The sequence below is a fragment of the Hemicordylus capensis genome, chromosome 5 (assembly GCF_027244095.1).
Source record: "Hemicordylus capensis ecotype Gifberg chromosome 5, rHemCap1.1.pri, whole genome shotgun sequence".
Classification (NCBI taxonomy): Eukaryota; Metazoa; Chordata; class Lepidosauria; order Squamata; family Cordylidae; genus Hemicordylus; species Hemicordylus capensis.
In genome coordinates this window covers 229,184,778-229,210,498 of record NC_069661.1, presented here as the reverse complement: position 1 = coordinate 229,210,498, position 25,721 = coordinate 229,184,778, and the positions used below count along the sequence as shown (strand labels likewise).

At 45.1% G+C, this 25,721-nt stretch overlaps 1 protein-coding gene across 3 annotated transcripts in view; it reads left to right on the top strand.

Moving 5' to 3' along the window:
• Nucleotides 1-867: 867 nt before the first annotated feature.
• LOC128328071 (cystine/glutamate transporter-like) overlaps nt 868-25,721 on the top strand; it is a 60,129-nt gene continuing 35,275 nt past the window's right edge. For 2 of the 3 annotated variants that reach the window (XR_008308983.1, XM_053257660.1), the window contains exons 1-4: nt 868-999; nt 7,710-7,856; nt 15,855-15,902; nt 23,909-24,211. Coding sequence is in view for 2 of the 3 variants with exons in the window: in XM_053257660.1 (XP_053113635.1) it covers nt 24,019-24,211 (193 nt within the window). In the remaining variant the exon portion in view is untranslated. Of the gene's footprint in view, nt 1,000-4,789; nt 4,827-7,709; nt 7,857-15,854; nt 15,903-23,908; nt 24,212-25,721 lie in introns of those variants that run through there. The other variant, XM_053257663.1, reaches the window with a different exon arrangement.

The following is a 25,721-nucleotide window of genomic DNA, read 5'->3' as shown; positions in this document are numbered from 1 at the left end:
CGGGACCTTGGTGTGACTCCAGGATCACCTCAGGGCAGGCTTGGGCCTGCCCAGCAGAGAAATAATATGGTCATTGAGACACTCAACTCTGACCTACTATGGTTGCGCTAGAAAACAAGCCTATCAGACAGGCAAACATTTTGTATCCTCTTTTCCCTATCACATTAACACCAAACCTGGCACACTGGACATTTACCCTTGATTGCTGATTAGCTCTCTGTGGTTGCAACTGGAGGGTCATCAGGTTCACTCATTTTGAGCTCTTTTCTCGATCCAGTTAATTTAATTCATTGGCTCAAAACTGGATAGTTTTATTGTCAGGAAAGGATGTTTTTAAAAGATCAAAAAATTGTAGCCAGTGCAAGGCTCCCAATGTCCCTTCCTACTTGGTGGTTAATGCCTGCAGCCCTAATACTGAATAAACAGAGTGTATATGTATATGTATATGTATATGTATATGTATATGTATATGTATATGTACACACACACACACACGCGCGCACACACACTTATATTCCTGGAAAAATATAGTGAATTTGTTTCTTCACAAAGCAACAGTGCTGTTGGTACCATATCTTGCTTCCTGTTCTACACAGGGTAAAACTGAGGCAGCAAAAAAGCCAAGCCCTTTGATCCAACATTAAATTTGCAAAAAAGGCTAGGACTCAAGGAGAAGTATTCCAAGCCCATGTCCCTGGCACTGTTTAGTACATCCTGTTGCTTTTTGCTATGCAGTTTCATGGCTCTATGCCTCAATTTCATCATCTATCAATCAAACAAGAAAATAGTATTTATTTATCCTTCACAAAGCACTGCTAGTTAATGTTCGTACCAGTTGCTTACAGAAGAGTTAAAGTTCTCTGTGTAGGACGGAAAAGTTAAATTTATGTTGAAGACAGCCACAAAGAACTGAATTAATTTTAAAAATGAATTGGAAAACACACTGAAGGGTATTGTCTGTTTTGATTTGTTGCTTTGATGGTCATCTGTTGGAGTCAGGTAAGCTGAACTTTTTCTTCTTTCTTGTTCCGTCATGGCTTTGGGTTTCTTCTTCCACCATGGATACAATTCTCCTGATCAGACATTATGCTGTACCTGTGTTCAGATGTTTGTACACATGCAGATGTGTTTGGGTGAATGACTGTACCTGAGTTCATTTTAAAAGGGAATTTGAGTACTGGCCCCCTGAAATGTAGGATACAGATAAGAAGTGTACTGCTGTACTTGCATTCAACATAACACATATATAATTATACTTATGTACACATCTGTATCTGTGTCCACTCTACACAGATTGTATGAGTGTTGAACACAACATGTGACACAGGGCTTCCGGAATTGTGCAACAGGAAAAACCTGGTTCAGAAAATATCTGCTCCGCAGTTAAACTGACTGCTTTGCCCTTGTCAAACAGAACATAGAAGGGAACCTTATACCAAGTCAGACCATTGGTCTATCTAGTTCAGTATTGTCTACACTAACTAGCAGCAGGTAAGTATCACTTGAACTCCATCTCCAACAACTCCCATTGCACCACCAGATTAACATACCCCATTTATATAACATAATTGGTTATAGGGATGTGGTTCGGCGTCGCGGGGAGGGGAGTGTCAAGTGGTTTTTTTTTTTTTTTAAAGAGGAGACCAGGTCCTTACCTGGTCTCTGCCGCGCACTTGCCCCCCAAAGCTGTGCACAGCACTAGCAGACACATGGTGTCCGCTCATGCGCGGGCACTATTTGCATAGTTGAGATCGCAAGCGTCCCTCCCAGGTTCGGGAGCTGTGTGCTCACTCCTGTTTTGTGATTGTGTCAGAATAAAAAACAAGGTAGGAGACATTGCTAACTAAGTGTGGTGTTTTGGGTTACTGCATTCTTCGATCCAGGTCAGCTTTTGAATGGGGCTTTAGTTACTTAGGAACATAGGAAGCTGCCATAAACTGAGTCAGACCATAGGTCCATCTAGCTCCGTATTGTCTACACAGACTGGCAGCGGCATCTCCAAGGTTGCAGGCAGGAATCTCTCTCAGCCCTATCTTGGAAAAGCCAGGGAAGGAACTTGGAACCTTCTGCTCTTCCCAGAGTGGCTCCATCCCCTAAGGGGATATCTTACAGTGTTCACACATCAAGTCTCCCATTCATATGCAACCAGGGTGGACCCTGCTTCGTTTAGGGGACAAGTCATGCTGGCTACCACAAGACTAGCTCTCCTATTCTCTCCTACTTGTTTCCCAGCCCTGGAGTAGAGGCAGGGCTAACAAACAGCTAGCAGCAAGAGTACTGAAAAACAGTCTGCATTTGCTTCTCTGTAAATAATATATATTCTATTAAACTATTAATATTCCTGATTCCACTCCACTGTCTGTCCTTAGATACCACAACTCTGTTGGAAATGGACTTCCAGGGCATCAACCTTTTGCACCAACTATCCTATTGACCACTAGGGGCATTGGGAGTAGAGATAGTGAGTAAGGGTCTCCCTAACTGTTCTACCTGTCTATACTCTGTGACCCCTGATATGACTCTACAGGTATTTCCTGTGCTGAGTCAGAATCCCTTCCTTTCCTCTTAGAGAGCAGATGGAAACATCTCTCCCTCCCCCTACCTATCCATTATGTAGTTTTATAGATTAGGGTTAGTTCTCTCCTATCCAATATAGATAGATAGATAGATAGATAGATAGATAGATAGATAGATAGATAGATAGATAGATAGATTGTCATAAAGTTGGTGTCAACTCTTAGCGACCACATCGATAGATTCTATCCAGAATGATCAACTTAGCCTTTAAAGTCTCTCAGTGGTGCATTCATTGCTGTCGTAATCGGGTCCATCCACCTTGCTGCTGGTTGTCCTCTTCTTCTCTTTCCTTCAACTTTTCTCAGCATTATGGACTTCTCAAGGGAGCTGGATCTTTGCATAATGTGTCCGAAGTATGATAGTTTGAGCCTGGTCATTTGTGCCTCGAGTGAAAATTCTGGATTGCTTTGTTCTATGATCCATTTGTTTGTTTTCCTGGCTGTCCATAGTATCCTCAAAAGTCTTCTCCAGCATCAAAGTTCAAAAGCATCAATGCTTTTTCTATCTTGCTTCTTCAGAGTCCAGCTTTCGCATCCATAGAGTGTCACGGGCAGGAGCAGCTCCTGGACTCTCTGGCAGGGGTGGGGTGGGGGTGGCGGGCAGCTTCTTTAAGGTAAACGGAGCCGGTGCTCTGTGCCGCCCAGCAGCCCCTGTGGCGGGGAATCACCTCCGCCACTCACCTGGCCACTGGTGGGGGCTCACCTCCGCGGGAGCCAGGTGACTGACGGAGGCGATTCCTCGCGGCGGGGGCTGCTGGGTGGCACGGAGCACTGGCTCCGTTTACCTTAAAGAAGCCGCCCGCCGCCCCCCGGAGGCGCGTTCACGAGCCGTGGCTGGTCACAGGAAAAACCATCGTCTGAATGATTCTAATCTTTGTAGGTATGGACATACCATGACATTGAAATGTTCTTTCCAAGGCCTTCATTGCAACCCTACCAAGTGCTAGTCTGTGGTGTATTTCTTGACTGCTGGATCCTTTACTCTTGACGGTCGAGCAAAGTACTCCGGGAGGTATACTCCCAGTAGGGTCACCCGAAGCGTGAAGGTCATCCCAGCTGCCAAGCTAAAGCAAGCAGGCACCTATATTGGGCAGCAGCGATATAGGAAGGTGCTGGAGGCGGACAATCACTTCAGTGACAACGACAAAGGATAATTTCAGACTGCGTGGGAGAAGGCAATAGTAAACCACTCCTGTATTTGACCAAGAAAACCACATTGATCCAAAATATACTTCACCAATAAATACTTAGCATTTAGTTCCACAAGAATCTCCATGTATCTTCTATAAACAGCTGCAACAACTAAACTCTGCAACTACTCTGTAACTGGAGTGGGTAGCTTCTTCAGTGCTCCGCTAATTAACTGAGGGATAAGCATTGCGACCCCCAACAAACTCTTTCCCTTGGATTCTAAACTCCGCATCAGTGGGATAGGAGGGCTTTTCCTCTTACCTCATTCAGCAGCTGGGTACAGTTGTTGGGTAGGATGGACCCCTCCAACCCAGCTAATGCTTAGCAGATGATCACTACCCATTCCTTCTACCTTGTTTTTTACTTGCACATGATCACAAAACGGGAGCGTGCATAGCTCCTGAATGTGGGTAGGACAAGTGTCCTACCCTATGATAATATGAAGTAGCTTCTAGGGTAGAATATGCCAACACTGGCAGGTTTGAACCCCATGGCTAATGTCAATATAACTGTCCCAACATCGGAAATCAGGTTTCCACATGCACTCCAGGAGCCAATGGCTTGTGGCAACCTGACTTGCCACATTATGTGTAAAACTGCCCAAAGCATCAATACTGAGCTAGATAGACCAATGGTCTGACTCAGTATATGGCAGTTCCCCATGTTCCTAAGCATATCAATATTGCTTTTGCTAGCTGAAGCTCTGAGAAGACATGCTTGCTGAAGAGAACAGCAGCAAGCTACACATTGAGCTTCAAATAACAAGAGTGTGGGGGTGCTAAATAATAATTTTTTAAAATCCAGTCTCTGGGGTCTGAAAAGGAAAACGTGCTTGCTCAGCCACAACTTGTGCTTTTGGCTTATTTTCTAACAAATGGATAGCAGCTGAGCGAAGAAACCAGCCACAGAGAGGCACCCAGCAGAGAGCTGTGCTGAGGAGGAGTTTTGCTCAAGCTCTGCTGAGGAGGAGTGAGGATAAGGTAGTGTGCAGAGTGAGTTAGTCCTTCTGCGCTGGAAGAACAATACAGTTCTACCCTGGAGCTGGGTTTGCAACGAGAGGTGAGTGAGATTTCAGAAGCTGGGGGATTCTTAAATGAATTATCTTCAGGTAAAAAGCAACATGAGCAGCTACTGATCTAGCACTGAGAGAGAGCCAGAGGAAGGCCAGTATTTAGGGTTGCCAACCTTTTGCAACCTTCTTTTCTCCTGAACCTCTAAAAGCAGATTGTGATGATAATCTCCCTGTTGTCAGGCTTCTCCTGCTGATTTCTGCAGATCAAGCCACTGTAAAGGCACAAGGGCAGGCCATTTGTTTTCTCGTCAGTTGGCAACCCTAGCCAGGAAAATGCATCTTTGCAACTGGTGTTAAGCTTGCAATCCGATAGGGCTGTTCACATGACTGTTAATGGATTAGCAGCAGAGGCAGCTGGTGGTTTCTGGAAGGGGTGTGTGTGCTAAGCAGGGTAGATGATGGGTGGAGCCACAGGTAGTGAGAAATGGAGCCAATTGTGGGCAGCTGTGGAGGTGGAGCCAGGACTAGCTGGGTGCCTTAGCAATAACTGGCAAAGTGTAGATTTGTAGCTAATGAATGGGATCAAAATAAACACACACATACAAATCTCAATTGCTCATCAGCAGAAAAATGTGGAAAAGATCAGTTGCTTTATGTGCTTAATAGGACTACAGTAGTATATAGATTTGTATCTAACATGACAGGATCAAAACGCAAGCGCACACACACAGGAAAAGAACTGTACAAGCCACAAGATAAGCACAGACCAGCTACAAAAGGCTGCTTCTGTGCGAAGTAAATGCATTCTGGAGTCACTAGGGCAGCCCTGAATGCCTGATTATTTCAAAAATGAATACTACTAATAACCACAAGAAAAAACTCTGAGCCAGAGTGATACAGTGGTTGGTGTGCTGGGCTAGACTGGAGAAATCCAAGTTCAAATCCCCATTGAGCCATGAACCTCACTGGGTGACTCTGAGACAGACACTTATCTCTCAGCATAACCTTCCTCATAGGGCTGTTGGGAGGATAAATGTAACCATGTGCACCACTCTGGGCATCTTGAAGGAAGCACAGGCTATACATATAAAAGTAAATAAATCTATATGAGCCACAGGTAAAGCAGAGAACAACTACAAAAGTGGAGAACAAATGCATTTTGAAGTGACAAGGGCAGCTCTGCCTCTATTTCAAAAATGCATACATAAATAATAGAAAAATTACTGGTTTATCCATGATGCTTGCTGTTGCTATGAACTGGAAAGCAAAGATATATGGGGGTATGCTGTCCCTACTCCATGCTTGCTGAACAGCTGAGTGCCCACCACTTAGCCTGGGTGTCAATCCTAACAAGCAACAAATGTTTTCAATAGAGATCACTTCCTTAATCATTGCCCAATGAACCATAACCCCCAGTGCACACATTAATGTTATTGATACTGTTCATACTCCAGAGAAAAACCTGGTTAGCTCTCTGCATAGCAAATGGATTAAAAAAATTATTTTCCTTCCAACAGAATCAATTCCTTAACTACACCACACCTACATGGAAAGCCACTTCTGCAATTATTTGAAAAGCAGTTTGGATTCAGAAATCCATGCATACTGTATGCCCTAAAAGAACTTTCTGGCTTCTTATGCCAGTTTCTAATCCAGTTAGTCAAGTCTTACAGTTTGCTGTTCCTTCCAATGTTTTATGGCATGTCATCTTGGGAATGGGCTATCATGCTTTGCATACAGATCAGATCAGAGAGAAAGCAGAGGTTGCTTTCCTGCCCTCCAAACAAACACAAAGAAGCCAGCAAAAGATCAGACTTACCCACAGACAGACAGCCAGTCAGCCTGCCTGCCTGCTCTCTAACCAAAATGGTGATTAGATTCTCTGAGTAACTAAAAGAAAAAGTCTTCCCCACCCTCTGGGCACTTGGATTGGCTGCCTGAGGAGTCAATCAGCCTAACCCCTCTTTGATTGGTTCATAGAGTGGTCGTAGGACCGTCCACTTTGAAAAACAAAAGTGAGCATGCTTATTGGCTCCTGCCTTATTACTATTAATATTTTAAAAGATCTGGAACTTTTCATTTGTTCTTTGAGGTTGGTGCTACCATCTCCCACTTCATAACTCTTAAAGTGGTAGCAGGCTTCAGGCAAGAGCAGCAGGGAACAACAGAGGGAGGCAGTAGGCCTGACTGAGAGATTTAAGGAGGGCACTGCCATTTTGCCCATAGATCAGATCCATCCCTGATTAGTTGATTAATTAGCAGATTCTGACTAATGTTCAGAAGTAGTAGTAGATTCCAATCCCAAGCATGTATACTCAAAAATAAACCCCTCTGAATTTAAAGAAAAGTTTAAGTGCCAGCAAGTATCCACTAGAGCTGTTCACACAATCATTAATGTGATAGGACAAGTGCTATCCCAGCTTTGGGAGCTGTCAGCACTCCTGATTTTCAGTTCTGTGCTAGTGAAAACCTAGGAATGAGGAGTGGGGAGTGATCATCTGCAATCCAGGAACTGCTTTTTCTCCTACATCATTAAAGGTATCTCATTAAAACTTCTCCTACCCTGTTTAATTGTAGGGGATAAATGCTACATAGGGTGTCACCATCCTTCCTAGCTCCTGTTGCATAGACTATCACCCTACCTAGTTTTTGCTAGCTCGACTGAAAATTAGATGTGTGCACCACTGTCAAAGCTGGTTAGGACATTTGTCCTACCACTTTAACGACCGTGTGAACAGCCCTAGTGGATACTTGCCAGCAATTAAAGCTCTCTTTGAATTCAGTAGGGTTTATTTTTGAGTAAATATGTGTGGGATCGGAATCTGCTAATTCTTTTCAGCTTGTAATAGATATAGCATTGATTATAATAACACTGAAGTAAGCCCCTTTAAAATCAAACAAGTCAATGTAGATCTTTGTTTGCTTTACAGATGTGGGAAATGCAAAAGCCAGTTTAAGGCACCGAAGGAGAGAGACAGCCTAAGAGAAAAGTCACTGCAGAACATTCCAGTGCAAGTAACTTTTGGGTGTTGGAAACAAAGGACTGAAAGACTAAAGATAAACTGGATCAAGACAGAGTAAGTTGAAAAAAAATATTTAAGGGTGACGTCCCTCCATCTGAGGAGGACAATATGGTACATGGAGCTGGGGCTGTAACTCAGTGATAGAGCATCTGATATTACATTGTTGTTGTTGTTGTTGTTGTTGTTTACACGGTCAGACAGGTGTTATTGACTGGTTTGTTTTATCCAGACATCGAGTCCTTCCCAAGGACCTGGGATGCCAGAATTTTATTGTCAGTATTGTTCTTGTTGTTGTTAGAGATATCGTCGCAGAATATAGGCTGTTCCCAGTAAAGCTGCTTTTTGTAATTGGCTGATGGTGATTTCTGTGGCCCCTATGGTGCTGAGGTGCTCTTCAAGGTCTTTTGGAATTGCACCCAGGGCGCCAATGACCACTGGGATTATTTTGGTCTTTTTCTGCCACAGCCTTTCAATTTCAATTTGTAGATCTTCGTATTTGGTGATTTTTTAAAATTTCTTTTTTTTCTATTCTGCTACCCCCTGGTATTGCTATGTCGATTATTTTAACTTGTTTTTCTTTCTTCTTGACTACAGTTATATCTGGTGTATTGTGTTTGTGTATTGAGAGCAGATGTTTCTCTGTTTGTAGTCGGAAGTACTATAATATTTTTGCATTTTCATTTTCTACCACTTTTTCAATTTTATGGTCCTACCAATCTTTGGCTACAGGTAGCTTGTATTTTTTGCAGATGTTCCAGTGTATCATCCCTGCTACCTTGTTATGCCTTTGTTTGCAGTCAGTCTGTGCGATCTTTTGACAACAGCTGATTGGGTGGTCCACTGTTTCATCTGCTTCTTTACAAAGGTGGCACTTGCTGTTGTTGATTTTTCTACTTTTGCTCTAATTGCATTTGTTCTTAGTGCCTGTTCTTGTGCAACCAGTATCAAACCCTCTGTTTCTTTCTTCAGGTTGCCATTCTTAAGCCATTGCCAGGTCTCGGTGATGTCTGATTTTCCACTTATATTGTGCAAATATTGACCATGCAGGGGCTTATTTTTCCATTTTTCTGCTCGGTTCTTGAGTTGTTCTTTCTTGTAGGCTTGCTTTGTTCCATTGGTGTTGAATAGTTTCACGTTATTGACCATTTGAAGTGCATCTTCTTCACTGTCCTTGATATATTCTTCAAGGCCTCTTTTCTCCTCCTCTACTGTTTGATGGACTTGCAGCATTCTCTTCCATCTGAGCTGCGAGGGAGGTAGAGCCTATCTACATCACTGCGGGGGTGCAGAGCATGATTGATGGTCATGATTTTCCTGGTCTTACGATCTAGCGTCTCTAGCTCTGCCTTGGTCCAGTCTATTATTCCTGCAGTGTATCTGATAACAGGTATAGCCCAGGTGTTTATGGCTTGTATGGTGTTCCTGCCATTGAATTTGGACTTTAGGATTTTTCTAACTCTCTTGATGTATTCACTTCCAATTTTTCTTTTAACTTCAGTGTGTGCCATGTTATCCGCCTGGAGAATGCCCAAGTATTTGTAATGTTCTCTCTCTTCCAGGTTCTTGATGTTGCTTCCATTGGGCAGTTCTATTACTTCTGTTTTTGTTATTTTTCCTCTGTTCATTATTAATGCAGCACACCTGTCTAGTCCAAACTCCATTACTATATCGCTACTGAATATACAGACAGTGTTTAGCAGTGATTCGATTTCTGACTGGGACTTTCCATTCAACTTCAGATCGTCCATGTACAGCAGATTGTTGATTTTACTTGATGTTTTAGATGTTTGGCATCCGAGGCCTGTTTTGTTTAGTATTTGTGAAAGTGGAGTCATGGCAATTACAAACAACAGAGGGGATAGTGAGTCCCCTTGGAAAATACCTCTTCTAATGCTAACCTGTCCAAGTGTCTCACCATTGATTGCTTTTTAAATAAATATCTGAATGTTTTTGCTGACACCAGTTGTTTCTTTAATTTTTAATTTTAGATCTTGCATTTAATCTATTGAATTGTCCCATAATTTCCCCCAGAATTGCAGTTTCTTCTTTATTTGGTGTTTCTAAGTTTCTTGCAGTTTCTCCTTCTATGCTTTGGTAGAAACATCTCTGATTCAACTGGAATTGGAGATTCTGCCTGTGTTGTGTAATTCTTGCTTCGTATCTGCTAATCTTCTTTGACACTGCTGTTATTTGCTGCTTTATTATTTCCAGGACTTCTCTAATTTTCTTTGAATCTAGGTGGTATTTTTGGATCAGATACTGTTTGGTGTTTTCATTCTTCAGCTTCTTGTCTTTCATATCTTTCAATTTACAAGCATCTGATCTAAGCCTGGCTATTTTATTTTCTAATCTAATATTCCATTTAGGTGATGTACTACTTTCTTTTTTGACACGTCCACTGATCTTATATCCGAGCTCTTGTGTTGTTATTGTTGCTGCACTGCACATTAGTTGGTTTGTTTCTTGCAAATTCTTGGTTGTTATTTCTGCAAGTGTAGCATTTACATCTGTTAATGCCTGAGCAAGTTGTTTTTTAGCAACTGTTTTTAGAGCTGGAAGTTGAACCCTGGTGGTTGTTTGGTTCATGTGCTCAGTTATTTTTTGCTTTAGTTCTTGTTGCTTTTCTGTTAAAAAGTATTTTTCTGTATTTTGGAGGCATTCAGGTTTTATTTCTATTATTTTCTTCTTCTAATAATAATAATATCCTGCTCATTAATGTGATAGGACAAGTGCAGGACAAGGATGGTTTATATCCCACTCTTCCTCCAAGAAGCCCAGAGTGGTGTACTACATACTTAATTTTCTTCTCACAACAACCCTGTGAAGTAGGTTAGGCTGAGAGCGAAGTGACTTGCCCAGAGTCACCCAGCAAGTCTCATGGCTGAATGGGGATTTAAACTCGGGTCTCCCTGGTCCTAGTCCAGCACTCTAAACACTACACCACGCTGGCTGATCCAATCCCTGGCATCTTCAGATAGAGGTAGGAGAGACTCTCCTGCTTGAAACCCTGGAGAGCTGCTGCCAGTCAGTGTAGACAATACTGAGCTAGATAGACCAGTAGTCTGACTCAGTATAACTGGAGAGAAGCATGTAGCAGAATTTCTTCTTCTTCTTCTTCCCACTTTCTTTCCAAATGAAGAATGAGAGCAAAACCAAACAAGCGTTACCCAATCAAAGTAGGAAATATGGGTTGTGACACCTAATGAACTGCACAGGGTTCCTTATCCAATGGAATATTGCACATGTGACTGAATACTGCAAGATGCAGAGGTGTGCCTAGGTAATTTTGGAGCCTGGACCTAAAGCTCCTCCCCCCTCCACCCCGCTGCAAGTTAATCATCACTTTTTAACACATAGGTACTTGATGGCACAAAGAAAGTACACTGCCCCAGGACAGACTAAAATGGATTTGGGAGGCCCCAGGGGTGTGTGGAGGCCCTGGACTTTGGCCCCGAAGCCCAGGGGTAAAAGCGCCTCTGGCAAGCTGTGAATGCTTAGAGAGTGTTTGACTCTGGTGGCTCTGGGGGTGGCCTGCAAGGTTCCATTAGAATAGTTGCATGCTTTATACAGCCATTCTGTTTGCCCTGGGTACCCTGCTGTTTCACTGGCGTTTCCCACATAGCAAATATGCTAATGTTTGGACAGATGTTTGTCCAGAATGTAGCCAGAATGTTGGGGGGCAATATGCTAAATCATTGTAAACCGCTTAGAGAGCTTCCAGCTATAGAGTGGTATATAAATGTAAGTGCTATTGCTATTGCTATTGCTACATACCTGGGAGCCCAGATTGGGCCACTACTCAACAAGGCAGAAATGTGGACCTGTCAGGATGTGCACCTGTTGAACACGCTGTGCATCTGCAGTGGAAACACCAGTGTAACTGGTAAATGTATCTAAGTGGAATCTAGTTCATGCTGCAATAAATCTGTTAGTGTGCCACAAGCCTCTTTGCCTGTATTTTGGAGGTAACTTCCGTATACTTGCAGCAAATATGACAGCTGTGTAACAGATTTCTAACTTTTATGAAATCGGGCAACTTTATTAGAATTGTTATATATTGTATAGTGAATTGGTGGGTTGTGTGTGTGTGTGTCTGGCAGGGGGCAGTTTCCCCAGTTTTACTAAGTGAGGAATGTCACTCACATTTGAAAGATGCTTGGAGTCAGGCCCTCCTCCCCTCATGGGGGTCACTCCCCATCAAACAGCCCTCGTGCTGGCCCTGGACCCAGGGGTGGCACAAGTGGTTGAGGTGAGGTGCTAGATGCACCCTGAGGTGAGGCACCAGATGCTGCTTTGGTGTGGGAGGGGCAGCCTCATTTCATATCAGCCCTTGAAAACTTTGAAAGTGGGACAGGGGACATGGAAGAGGGAAGGTTTCTAGCAACCTCCTCTTCTCTCCTTGTGCTGCTTGCAAAGCTTGCCAAGGTCAGATCTGTCCCAAAGAGCTGCTCTGATGGCGACTGCCGGGGGTGGGATCTTGCTGCCCTGCTGATGCCCCAATAATCAACCCCCTGTGGTGACTGCATCACCATGCCTTATGAAAGGACCACCCCTACTAAACCCATAAGTGTCACAGGAGACTCAGAGGTTCACAGAACACTCCTTTATTCCAGAGCTTTGAACGAGGCACAGCAGCAGTTGATAGCACTCCACCCATCTCTGGTTCTCTTCTTTAGGCACGTTCCTTCATAGCCCAGGTCTTGCTCTTGCTTTACCTTCAGTTAGACAGACTTCTCCAGCCCTCAGGACCAGAAGTTGGTTTGCCCTCCCTTCCTCTCAATTACTGGGCAACATCCTGTTGGAGCTAGTACCCAGAGTCTTCTTCCTTGTTTTCCCTTGGACAACTCACTGGCCTTCTCAAAAATGGGCAAGTGAGGGGCGTGACTCCCCTCCTGCCTCCTGATTCCCGGTGTTGAGTGGGCGTCAACCTGGCCCCACCAGTGAGTCCCCTGTTGATTGGCCAGCAGAGCTCACATTTGGGTTGTACCTCTGGAGCTCCTATGTCATGCAGTCTCATTCAGCACTGGAGCTGAAATAGTTAAAAAAAAAAAAAGCAAGAATTTCTGGGAAAGCTGTTCTTTGCTAAAACATCAGAACCCTGCTGGGGATGTTTTGGTTTATGTTTGTTTTCTCCTCCACAGCTAAAAAAACAGTTGTGTGATGAGACAAAGCATCTTGTTTGGGTCCCTGAGGCTTGTGCTTGGGAGTGAAAGGCGGTCATTTTTGCAACCAACAAAGAGGAAGGCCATGGGGTTCCTACGACAAAGGAGCAGCACTTTTGAAAAAACTGAAATGGATATGGCTGTTCCGTAAGCAGAACACCCATTTTTGAAGACTCTCCAAAATGATATTAGCTGGCAAAGATTTGGGGTATGAACTGGAACCTGAGAGAAGGACTCTGAGAACCTAAAGTCCACTTGAATAGGACAGTTTCCTTCCTGTAAGGAGGAAACAGTTTCCTACTGCACAGATTTGTAGTAACTTAACTTTATTGAACTTTCTGGCTCCATATGTTAGTGGATACCTTGGGAGTTAGGAGATTTGTAGGCCTCTCCTCTACTCCTCCCATTTCTACCTTAAGAAACTCAGGGAAGGGTGAGCTTTGGCAGATCTCTCTCTCTCCCCCACAGCTCCCCCTGCCCCTGGCATAAGGAATTCCTTTGCTGGCTTGCCTCTGGTCAAGATGAAAACCAGACTACCAGCTTCTATGTCTGGGTTCACACAATCACAAAGGTCCTGGTTAAATAATCAGAATTAACAAGCCCAGGAGAGCTATCTGTGAAAACTAAAAATTTCAGGATAATCCTGGTAAAACCACTCCAATTAACCAGCTTTTAACTAGGATAGATAACCAAGATGCTAATCCTGATTAACCTGGTCAAACTGCTCCAGTTAACCAGATTCAACCCTGGTTATCTATCCTGGGCATTTTCCAGATGACATGCTGCAACTGTTTTGCAATGTGTCCACTAACTGTGCTCACATATTGCCTGTGTTTCGTCAGCAAGGTGCCGTTCATATTTCCAATGCCTTGTTTTGGGTTTTATTGCTGCGTTGTAGTTCTATAACATTGTATATGCGTTGCAGGAAAGTAGTTGTATTTTTCCATTATAGGAAGCTTGCTCTGTCGTTTATGTGTTGCAGTGTGGTGTGGTGTGGGTGGTTCAAATTGCAGTGCAATGATTTGTTGACTTTTATAGCTCTTTTCCTTTAGGGATGTGCACGGACTGGCCTGGAGGCCATTATAGAGGCCTCTGAACCGGTTCGAACATGGCCCGGTCTGGCAGTCCAGCACCGGGGTGGGGGGTGTTTCTTTAAGGGTGAGGGGTTGCACTTACCCCTCCTGCCGCTTCCCCCCCACTGGTGCTCTGTTATTTAAAAAAAATGTTTTTGGGGCGGCAGCATTCCTCCCTGTCGACCCTGCCCCCATTGTTGGCCGGAAATGCCGGAAGCAGCAATGGCGTGTGTGCCCACCACCACCATGCACACCTGCCGTGTACATTGCACGTTGGGTACACATGTTGCATGCATGATGCGTGCACACAACGTGCGCCGTGCGCGGTGCACGCACGCACGGTGGCAGCAGGTGCATGCACGATTGCTACTTCCGCTATTTCCAGCCAACAACGGGGGCAGGGGCGCCAGGGAGGAATGTTGCCGCTCCAAAAACATTTCAAAAAAACAGAGTGCCAGTGGGGGAAAAGCAGCAGAAGGGTAAGTGCAGCCCTCCCGCCCTTAAAGGGAGACCTCCGCCGGTACTGGAATGCGCCTCCGCGGTTCCGTGCACATTCCTACTTTCCATGTCGTTCATGAAATAATTTTTCCATCCCGTTCATGAAATGAATTTAAAAAATAAAATAAAAATTCCCACTCGGTTTCTTGCGCAAAGGTGCAACCTGATTTTCATCTGCTTTTGGATTTTGAATTGGATCGCACTTGCTTTTGTTTTTCATCAGACTTCTTTTTTGGACACGTTTATGTTTCCCCATTCTAATACACTGTGGATTGGCTGGCTCATTCGGCAGATGGAGGATCTGTTGAGATGTAACCCCCCCACTATATATATATATATATAGCCAGTGGGAACCAAGTCTTAGGTCATGCCTGCTGATTGTGCAGGGACAAAGAAACATAGTTAGGAGGGTGAGAATCGGCATTCTACAGAGTCATACCATTGGTCCATCTGGCCCTGTCATCATGTGTTCCCGGTGCTCTTGCTTGAGCAAAGCAAGAAAGATGGAGCTGCGCTTCCTCTAACCCTAACCCCTGCAAAAAAAAAGATTTGCGCAAAAGCAACGAGAATTTTTAAAAAGAGTTCGTTGCACCAGCAGTTCCCTGCTCCCTCCATGGCCCCATTGGCCCAAAATGGAGGAGGAGGAGAAGGGGGCAGTGAATGTGATTCAGGTGGAATATGGACACCCCCTGCCTGGAAAGCCAGCTGCAGTGGTTGGCAATATGAATGGCCACAACCCTGTCACGATGCTTTGAAAATGCATTGAAAAACGCTGTACTTGCAGTTTCATGCTGCTGCCTCATACCATCACACTTTGCAACACTTATACTGGTGCAAAGCTCGTAATCCGGAAAACGGCTTGGTTAAATGTAGGTTGATCAGAGCACTTTGACCAGGATTACCCTGAAATTTTGTGTTCTCACAATCAACTCCACGCGGTCACTAATCCCTTAACAGGATCCTTGTGCTCATGTGAATCCAGCCTATAGAAAAACAGTCTTAACATAATCTGTTCTATATAAATACCTTGCTGTAACAACATGGTTCAAATATCATTTTTTCAGAAAGTTAGATTATAATTGGTATGTCTCTGCCGAGTTATTATTAGTTTACCCTCTTCTTATTCATCGACTTCGTGATCCTGTTTAATCTGCAGTGCCTAATGCTCTTGCATTCCCTGCTTGTTTTTCAAAGGAAGTTCCAGTTTTCCTTTAGCTTCTCACTCTGCTTGAAAAACACCTCTGTGAAGTTCAGTGCTTTTCCATTCTCACCATCAGGCACTGGTCTAATCAGAAACTGTTCTTTCTGCTGTTCTGTAGATCCAGCCGTCCTGCATCAAAACATTACTAGGGCAGATTCAACAGTGGGTAAGTTCCTTCTCATTTATGAACAATTGCCATATGTGACAAATACCTGTATGTGACAAAGTTGCTTCTTGGAGCAAACTATGAGATGTAAGCGGAGAATATGCATGATATTTTAAAACAAACAATGCAAGGCCTCTCTTGTATAGCGGATAGGATAAAGTCAGTACTTCGGATATTATGTTGCATAGTAGCATTTGAATGAGCAAAAACATAGAATTCTTTGGCACAGAAATGGCTAACAAATTTATGATGGAATAAGGTTTTAGGAACATATGAAGCTGCCATATACTGAGTCAGACCATTGGACTATCTAGCTCAGTATTGTCTTCACAGATGGGCAGTGGCTTCACCAAGGTTGCAGGCAGGAATCTCTCTCAGCCCTATCTTGGAGATGCCAGGGAGGGAACTTGGAACCTTCTGCTCTTCCCAGAGCCATTCAGTCTCCTAAGGGATATCTTACAGTGCTCACACTTCTAGTCTCCCATTCATATGCAACCAGGGTGGACCCTGCTTAGCAAAGGGGACAAGTCATGCTTGCTACCACAAGACCAGCTCTCCTCTCCTCTTTTGCAGGGAAGGATCTGTAGCTTGGTGGTAGAGTCCTTGCTTTGCACGCACAAGGCCTTGAGTTCAGTTTCCAGACAAAAATGTTCTAGAGAAAAGACTCTCCACCTTTGGCTAGAGTAGACAGCATTGAGCTAGCTCAGGGGTTCTCCGTCTTGTCCCCAGATGTTGTTGGAGTACAACTCCCATTATCCTCAGCCAAAAGGGATGATGGGAATTGTATTCCAACAACTTCTGGGGACTCAAGGCTGAGAGAACCTGAGCTAGATGGATGATAAGGCAATCACATATGGGGACCCACCTAATAAGTTGCATAATGTAAATGTAGACAGTGAAGATTATGGATATGTGTCTCCTTTACACATTTAATAAAATGGACTCTGGCCTATGATAAAGGGGTGGTGGTGGTGAGAATTCCCAAAGATGCTGAGTAGATATTAATCAGTTCTTTATTCATTCATTGCCTGATGTGTCTTCAGCTTAAACGTTCCTCAAAGGCAATTGCATATTGTAATATCTTTCTTTGGGGATTGCACCCCACATCAGTAGGAATAGCTTCTCTTGCTCTGGCCTTCACCAGCCAATGCCACAATATATTGATTAATCTTTAAGGCATCTTTGCTACAAGAGACTTACATAGCTCGCTAACCCTTTTAGGATTAACAATAGAGCAGGGGCATAACGATAGGGGGGGGCAGGGGGCACGTCCCCCTGGAGCCACCCCGGCGCCAAAAAGTGGCTCCCCCCCGCCGCCCCTGGATCGCCCGCCTGCGCAGTTGGGAAGCGACGCCGGGCCAGGAGGCAGGCTCGGTGTCGCTCTGCGGCCTGCACTCCGTCCTTGGCGGGCGATCCGCCGCCGCTCGGGCCGCGCTACAGCCCATTGCTGCCACGCCAGCTACCAGCCAGCCATCGCCACACTTAGCGGGCTGCGGGCAACCCGCCGCCCCCGTCCGCCGCCGCCAAACCACCTCCGCACGCCCACCGCCACACTCGGCGGGTGACCTGCCGCCACACTCGGCGGCGACCCGCCACCGCACGCCAGCGCCGAATCGCCGCCACTGCCGGTGATCTGCCGCCTGGGGGGCGCTGCCGCGCCATCACAGGTATGTGGGAGCGTGGGGGGCACCAATTCAGGGCCAGCTTGCCCTGGGCGCCGTTTCCCCCCGATACGCCACTGCAATAGAGTTCTCACTAAAGGATGTATAACAGGCAAATCTGTCTGTTGACGTTCATGACTGTGACTGGATATGTGTTTTTGCCTATTGGTTCTGTGTATACACAAATCAAAACTATGTTGTGTTCATTTCAATGACCAAATTAAGCATATGCTTAATCTTTCCCATTGACATCAGTTGAATTAACTGAACATAATTTTGACTGGCCGGTACCAATAGATTCTTGCAGCTCAGCTCTAGCTCAGTGTTTTTTCGGTGTTTTGCTTTGTACATCCTTCAGATCTTCTGTATGACATGATGGTGTTTTTCCCCCCTTCTGATTCTGTAAAAGATCCTTGCAAATGGAGATGATATGTAGCAAAAATAGGTGTGCATTTTCTTCTTTTCTGTCATTTAAAATGCCTCCAGATTCTGCAAGTAAAAGTACAATGCAATGGAATTAAAGTGCCATGAGCCAATAATCAACAAAGTGTGTGTGAACTAAAACCAGCTTTGTAAATATTTCCTTTATACCAAACACATGTGGAATGTTATTAAGTGCAGCTGCATGGATTAACATATTTGCATTTAAATCTCTTATGTAAAGGAATTCAGCTTGAAATCCAAACAGTTCACCTTTTGCTGCGTACTGTGCTATGTGAGAAGTAAGCTCAGAGTGGTAGTGGTTGGCATGGAAGTAGTAATATTTCTCCCTAAGATATTGTGAAAGAAATCCCAATGGGCTTCACATTTTTGTAATTCAGGCTGTTTGCCTGTTGATTTCTAACCATTTCCGGATGACAATGATCTCATCCAAATTAAGGACCCGATCCAGCAGCTCCCGTACATTAGGGATGTGCACGAACTGCCGTATGGACGGTTCGGTGGCGGTGGGGGTTACCCTTAAGTAGCAGGGAGGGTACCCAACCCCCCGCCATGTTTCCTCCACTGGCGCTGGAGCCAAAAACACTGGGGCAGGGCTGCTGTGTACCTCATTGTATCCCCGATCAGCGTTGTATTGGAAGTGGCTGGTGTGCGTGCGTGGTGTGCGCACATGCACCAGCCACTTACCGCCCAGAGACGTAAGTTTTGGGCGGTATAAAAATATGTAAAAATGAATAAATAAATAAATTCCAGTACGATGCTGACCGGGGATGCAAGGAGGTACTCAGCAGCCCCACGACAGAGTTTTTGGCGGCAGCACTGGCGGGGGGAAATGCGTTGGCGGGGGGATGGGCACTTTCCCTACTACTTAAAGGTACCCCTCCCCCAACGCTGCCTAACTATCTGAATGTTGGAACTCCGGACTGGTTTGGCGGTCCGTAAAAGGACTGCCGAACTGGTTCGTGCACATCCCTACCATACACAGAGAGCTTCCTGTATGTAGTGATTTCTCTGTTCTCTTCTACAAGCAGGATCATACTCCATGTTGGCATGAGGAAATCCATGTGTGTATGTGCAGATTATTTTCTGGCTGCCACCTTGACCCACCAATCACTTGCAGGGAAACTCCAATATGGGTGCAGAGTTCCCCTGCCCTGCCCACCTGGTCTTCCCCATTCCCGTCAGTGGAGGAGGCATGAGTGCGCCCGGAAGGATGTGTGCAGTGGCACAGCAATGCAGGAGGTGACCGGTGGTGAGATTTTTTTTGGTGCCTCCCCCTACCACACTGCTACTCACTCACTGCTCACCTATGCCGCTGCCCACCCTGCTCACCTCCGTGCGTCCCCCTCCCCTGCTCAGCCACTTACTCATTGCTGCTGCCACCACTGGCAGTGCTAATGCTGTCACCGCCCCAGAAAAAGTCCACCTCAGCCAGAGCAAGCACGGGGGCGATGACATCATTAACTGAGTCGCAGTTGACAAAAGGAGGCACGCCGGTGGCAAGTGAGCAGCCGAGAAGGGGCCATAGAGGTGAACGACTGGTGGGGGCTGTGGGGGCATCTGCCCCTGGGTGCATGCATGAGCTGCCACATCCATTTAAATATGGAGGGAAGTGTAGCGAAGGGTTTAGGAAGCGGCTACACACCCCTGAGTGGTAAATTACTCTAGAAGCCCTGGATGTGAGGAAGATATGAAGCTGCCTTATTGGTTCATTGAGCTCAGTATTGCAGGGATGCTCAACTTCAGCCCTCCAGCTGTTTTTGGACTACAGCTCCCAGCAGCCTCAGCCACAGTGTCTAATAGTCAGGGATGATGGGAGTTGTGGGCCAACACCTGCAGGTGGGTCGCAGTTGAGCAGCCCTGGTCTACTCTGACTTGCAGCAGCTCTTCAGGGACTTAGGGTCAACCTAGATGAATGCTAAACACATCATGTGTGCTTCTGTTTTTAAAAGATTACAACAGCAGCCTGGCCGGCAGGAGGAAACAGCAGTTTGCACTTAGGCGGAGAGAGGCATTTAATCCTTTCCCCTTGTGCTACAGTCCTGATGAAAAGGCCTCTGCCAAGCTGCCATTTTCTTAAGGAGGATAGCTCCCATTGGCACCAAAAGTGGAAGTACAAATGACTTACTTAATGAAATTATTCACACGTACACTGAAAACCCGGCTAAGGAAGCCTACCGCTTAGCCCAGGTTATGGGTGTGAGGGCGCCCAAAAAGTGGGCCAAATGCTCATGTGTCGGCTTGGCACAGCTTTGTGCAGTACCTACACACAAATAGCCTCCCGACTGGTATCCGGAGGCTCCTTGTAATGCACCATGCAGGGGCGTAGCAAGGCTGGAGTGGGCCCAGAGACAAGATTTTAAAATGCCTCCCCCCCACTGAAGCTCAGCTCATGAAGTAAAGAAATATTAAATGAGGCTGAATAGTGGTAGCAAAAAGCCTATGTGCCACAATAGAACATCATCCTAAATTATTTTTTTTAAGGTTTTATAAATTGTGGACGATGCAAGTCATTTAATGGTACTACAGCAAGCTCTGCTGTTCTGGTAGCTCCAGGTCTTAGCACTCACATCCATTTTGGAGGATGAATACAACTGAAGGAAGCCCAGGCGAGTGTGCGGCTGGGGGAGTCAGTCATGTGACTTGCCTCTGCCCCCCCCGAGGCAGTGGGCCCCCAGACAACTGTCTCCCCTTGCCCTATTATAGTTTCGCCCCTGGCACCATGCACTTGCACGATGCATTATGGAAGCTCCAAGGGGCTCCTGGCCCCCAAACGTCCCGGTTCCCTCCCTGCTACCAGCAGAAGTCGGCAATTATCTGGGTGGCTGATCTGGCCACTTAGCAACATGGACGGGATCGTCTGTGTGGGTGGTAAGCTTTTTGCAGTTTTCTCCCCTTGCCCCGTTTGAGCCCATTCTCCAATCATGAGAATGGGCTCGATGTCAAGTGTAGGCAACACTCAGGCAGAAGTCGCTTCCCAGTCCTGCTACCTGAGATTTTGTTTTAATTAGAAATGCCAAGGACTGAACCTAGGACTTTTTGCATGCAGGGCAGGTAGGTCTCCTGGACACTCTCCAGACTAGCTGCTCATCATCAACAAAATTCCTCCATTTGGGCAAGTCGCATTTGGGACATAAACAGCAGGGGGAGCAGTCTCACAGCAACTAGGGACCCAGAAATACAGCAACTTTTTTCACGCCAGATTTACGATGTCCTCACTCTATATTGCAGCGATTAAATTCGTGAAATGTGAATGGCACCCTGCTGTCTGCGTAGGGACTGCAGTGAAATGATGCAGGACGTGTGGAAGCACGTCTTCCAAGATTCATCCTGACCCCGTTGTAGGGTCTAGTCTGGAAAGCACCCTAGTGGTGACTAATATTAATACAGTTAATATTCATAAAATTGTTCCCTGCTAACTAAGCAAAGAGGCACCTTTTAAAAGTGGTGATTCTCTTTATTGAGCAGGGGGAGAGCAACTGGCCGTATCCATCCCCAGCACAGCATCGCTCCAGTGGCTGTTGCTGGTGTCTATCTTATGTTTCCTTTTTAGATTGGGAGGCCTTTGGGGACAGGGAGCCATTTTGTGAATTTGTTTATTTGTTTATATCTAAGTAAACTGCTTTGGGAACTTTTATCGAAAAGCGATATATAAATATTTGTCATATTCATGAAAGTAATAATGATGATATTTAAGTATACTGCTTATTGATCCGTTGGCAGATTATTATTGTTATTTATTATCAGTTTATTTTATTATGTTAGCAATTGTAAGTGCTTGACCACTGAATACATTTTGGTTAACCCTGTGCTAGATTGTGGTCCAAGAATGGCAATTTATTGAATGCAGCTTTCATGTTTTACCTTGCACGTTAATTCATTATAAATGAAAAGGAACATAAAATCAACATTTAAAAAAAGATAAATGGGCTCCCCTTATGATTTTCTGGAGTTCTAAAAACAAAATGACTGTTGGAGGAAGCAATATCTCTTAACAATTGTGACACCCATTTGACTTTGATGAATTGATGTATTGGCTATATGCACCTCTAATCATAGGCGTATATTGTGAGACTGAATGATTGACTAATAATATGATTATAAATATAGTATTTAGAAGTTAAATCATGCAGAATGTAACATTTTAAAACGGATAAAAAGATTTTTTTAAATGCTGTATTTATATAGTGCTTCCTGCCACCTGGTACTTGGATATTTCCCCAAGTGCAATTAAAAATGTGTGCAGCACTTACATACAGTAATTTGAAATTATATAAATGTATTAGAACACATCTTTAAAGGAAAAAGGGGAAGGGAAGGAATGAAATACCAAAGGGTGAACCAGCATTTGATTAAAAAAATATATTTTTTCAGGTGAGAAACTACTACTATCACTTTCGACTAGTACTAATATTTATATATCTCTTTTCAACAAACGTTTCCAAAGCTGTTTCCATAGAAAAACAAATAATAAATGCATAAGATGGTTCTCTGTCCCCCAAAGGACTCACAAATCTAAAAACAAATGTAAGATAGACAATAGGGATGTGAGAACCAACTCGACCACGAGCTGCTTTGCCACTGAACTGGGTCCTCGAGCCGGACTGGGCCCAGTTTGACTCGAAGTCAAGCCGAACCCCCCTATCCAACTCAAGGCTGGTTCGGGGGTTATGACATTTAAAAACATGTTTTTAAAAACTCACCGCCTCTGGGGGGCACTGCCACAACTGCAGGGTGGTCTCTGACGGTCCCCCCCCCCGGCATCCCCCAGTAACAAATGATCCAGTTCGGGTCATTTTCAGCCTCCCTGTGCTGGTGGTGGCCATTTTGGAGGCTGCCATGCATGCGCACTGGCCATCTATGTGACCTCGTTCATGCAGATGGCCAGTGCGCATGCAAGGCAGCCTCCAAAATGGCTGCTGCTAGTACAGAGAGGCCTGGAACGGTGGCCATTTGTGACTAGAGGAGGCCGGCAGTGAGAAGGAGAACCACCAGAGACCCCCCTGCGGCCACGGCAGCGTCCTCCCAAGTGGTGAGTTTTTTAAAAAAAACAATAGAACCCTCAAACTGGTTCGCATTTGAGTCAAGCCAGGGGGCCTGTTTTTTTTTGTTGGGGGGGAGACACCGAACATGCCTAGTTCAGTTTGAGTTCAGTTCAGACTCGAACCGAATTGGGCAAACCGGTTTTGTGCACAGCCCTCATAGACGCCAACAACAGCCACTGGAGGGATGCTGTTCTGGGGTTGGATAGGGCCAGTTGCTCACTCCCTGCTAAATATAGAAATCAATCAATCAATCAATCAAACAAACAAGAATTGCCACTTTAAAAAGTGCCGCTGCACAGTTAGGGAGAAGCAAAAATCAATATCTGGTGGGGGCCAATTTCACATGGTGGGATCTGCTGGAACAGCTTTTCAGGTTAAACCAAGCAGCCAGATTCTTATCTGGTTGAAAGCAGTTATCAGAGGTTGGCCTAACTGGAGGCTTATCAGACAGCAAGTTTTACCACAGATTTACCGCGAGGCTTCATTGCGAGTTCAGGGCATAATGAATACTCTGACACAAAAAGAGGATTTTTTTTAGCCTGGACATAAATTGGGCTAGTTTACGGAGGGGAAAACCCGAATTGTATGTGAAGTGCTCTCTGAAATATTGCACGGACTTCAGGGTAAATCTAGCCGATATGTGGATATATACCCACCCTAAAGTCCCAAAGTAAAATCGCAGCGAACCAGGGAGTCTGGAACCTGTTGCTTCTCTCCTGTAAATGGCTCCCTGCCCTAACATTATCATAGTCAGGTAAACACAGATTTGGGAAACCTTGTGTTTGCCTCCTATCATGTAGTTCCATCCACTGTAGAAGCCACTGGCACCAAACTTTCTGCTTTTACATGTTTAATATAGGTTGACTGGAGGACCAGGAAGAAACTCTATGGTAGCTCAAGTCACATCTCGGCATCAGGAGGAACATTTGGCACCTGGACACATTCCCCTCCTACAGCCTCACTCCAGCCATGGGGAAATCTAAGAAAGGGGACGCTGTCTTTCTGAGGAAGAAGATCACCCTGCTCAGGGCTTTCTCACTCCTTATTGGCAGCATGGTGGGTAGCGGCATCTTCATCTCCCCCAAAGGGGTGCTGAAAAACTCTGGCAATGTGGGCCTCTCCTTGGTCATCTGGCTTGCCTGTGGGATCCTCTCTATGTTTGGTGCGTGGTGAGTTTCTTTTATCTCCTTCTTCAGCTCTTAGTGGATGAGGAGGCTAGTGAGCAGTTAGACCCCCAAACAGAGCATTTCGTTTGCTGATAAAGGAAAACAAAGAGATACCTTCACGTTTATTTATTTTTCTATGTAAACTGCTTTGAGAACTTTGGTTGATAAGCGGTATATAAATATTTGTCTTTGTCATTGCAGCAGCAGCAACATGATAGTAGGCTTGTTCACATAGTTGTTTGAATCTAGGTTTAATGTAGATTATCAACACTGAAGTGATTGTGTGAACCCATGTCAAGGTGGTTTATGGCCTGAGATTCCCATCTTGGCATGGGTTCACACAATCACTGCAGTGTTGGTAACCCACATTAAGATTCAAACGACTGTGTGAACAAGGCCATTGGCTTAGAACATAGCACACAGGAAGCTGCCATATACTGAGTCAGACCATTGGTCCATCTAGCTCAGTACTGTCAACACAGACTGACAGTGACTTCTCCAAGGTTGCAGGTAGGAGTCTCTCTCAGCCCTATCTTGGAGGTGCCAGGGAGGGAACTTGGAGCATGCGGATGCTCTTCCCAGAGCGGCCCCAAGGGGAATATCTCACAGTGCTCACACATGTGGTCTCCCATTCATATGCAACCAGGGCAGAGCCTGCTTAGCAAAGGGGACAATTCATGCCTGCCACCACAAGACCAGCTTTCATCCCGAGAGAGAGCTGGTCTTTGATACTTGCTTGTATCAAACAGGTGCAGGTTGGCTATATTAAGAAACCAAAATATTTTGAAATGAGCTAGGTGGTATAGTGGTTAGTGTGTGAGACTAGGACTGCAGAGGCCTGGGTTCAACTCCCCACTCAGCTGCAGGAAGCTGCCTTATACAGACTCAGACCATTGGTCCACCTTGCTCAGTATTATCTACACTGACTGGCAGCAACTCCCCAAGGTTACAGGCAAGAATCTTTCCCTGCACTACCTGGAGATGCTAGGGGTTGAACCAAGGACCTTCTGCATGCAAAACAGAATGTGGGATCTTGTGCTAATTGTTATCTCTCAATCTAACCTACCCTCACAGAGTTCTTGTGAGGATAAAATGTGTGCATGCTTAAGGAGTGGGGGGAGAATCCATGTATACCATCCTGTGCTCACTGGAGGAAGGTCAGACTATAAATATAGTATTTATTTCATAGATTCATATCCTTCTCTTCTACCCACAAATGCTCTTAGGGTCATTGACAAAGTTTAAACATAAAAAAACTATAAGAAAACAAAGCAAAGGCAATAAATCGCAACAGGGCAGAACAGCAGATTGAAAATACAGCAATAAAACAGTCAATCAGAAGTTAGCTTGGGAGTTATTTGCAGTTGGCTTCATGCTCCAGGGTAAATGTTGAGTGAAGCCACTTCGAACTACACACGCGGCATTGAGGGAAGCAGCCCCTCCCCTCTGCTCTCAGATCTTGTGTTGAAACAAGTTCACATGGCATGCTCTGTGTTTTCCTTCTAG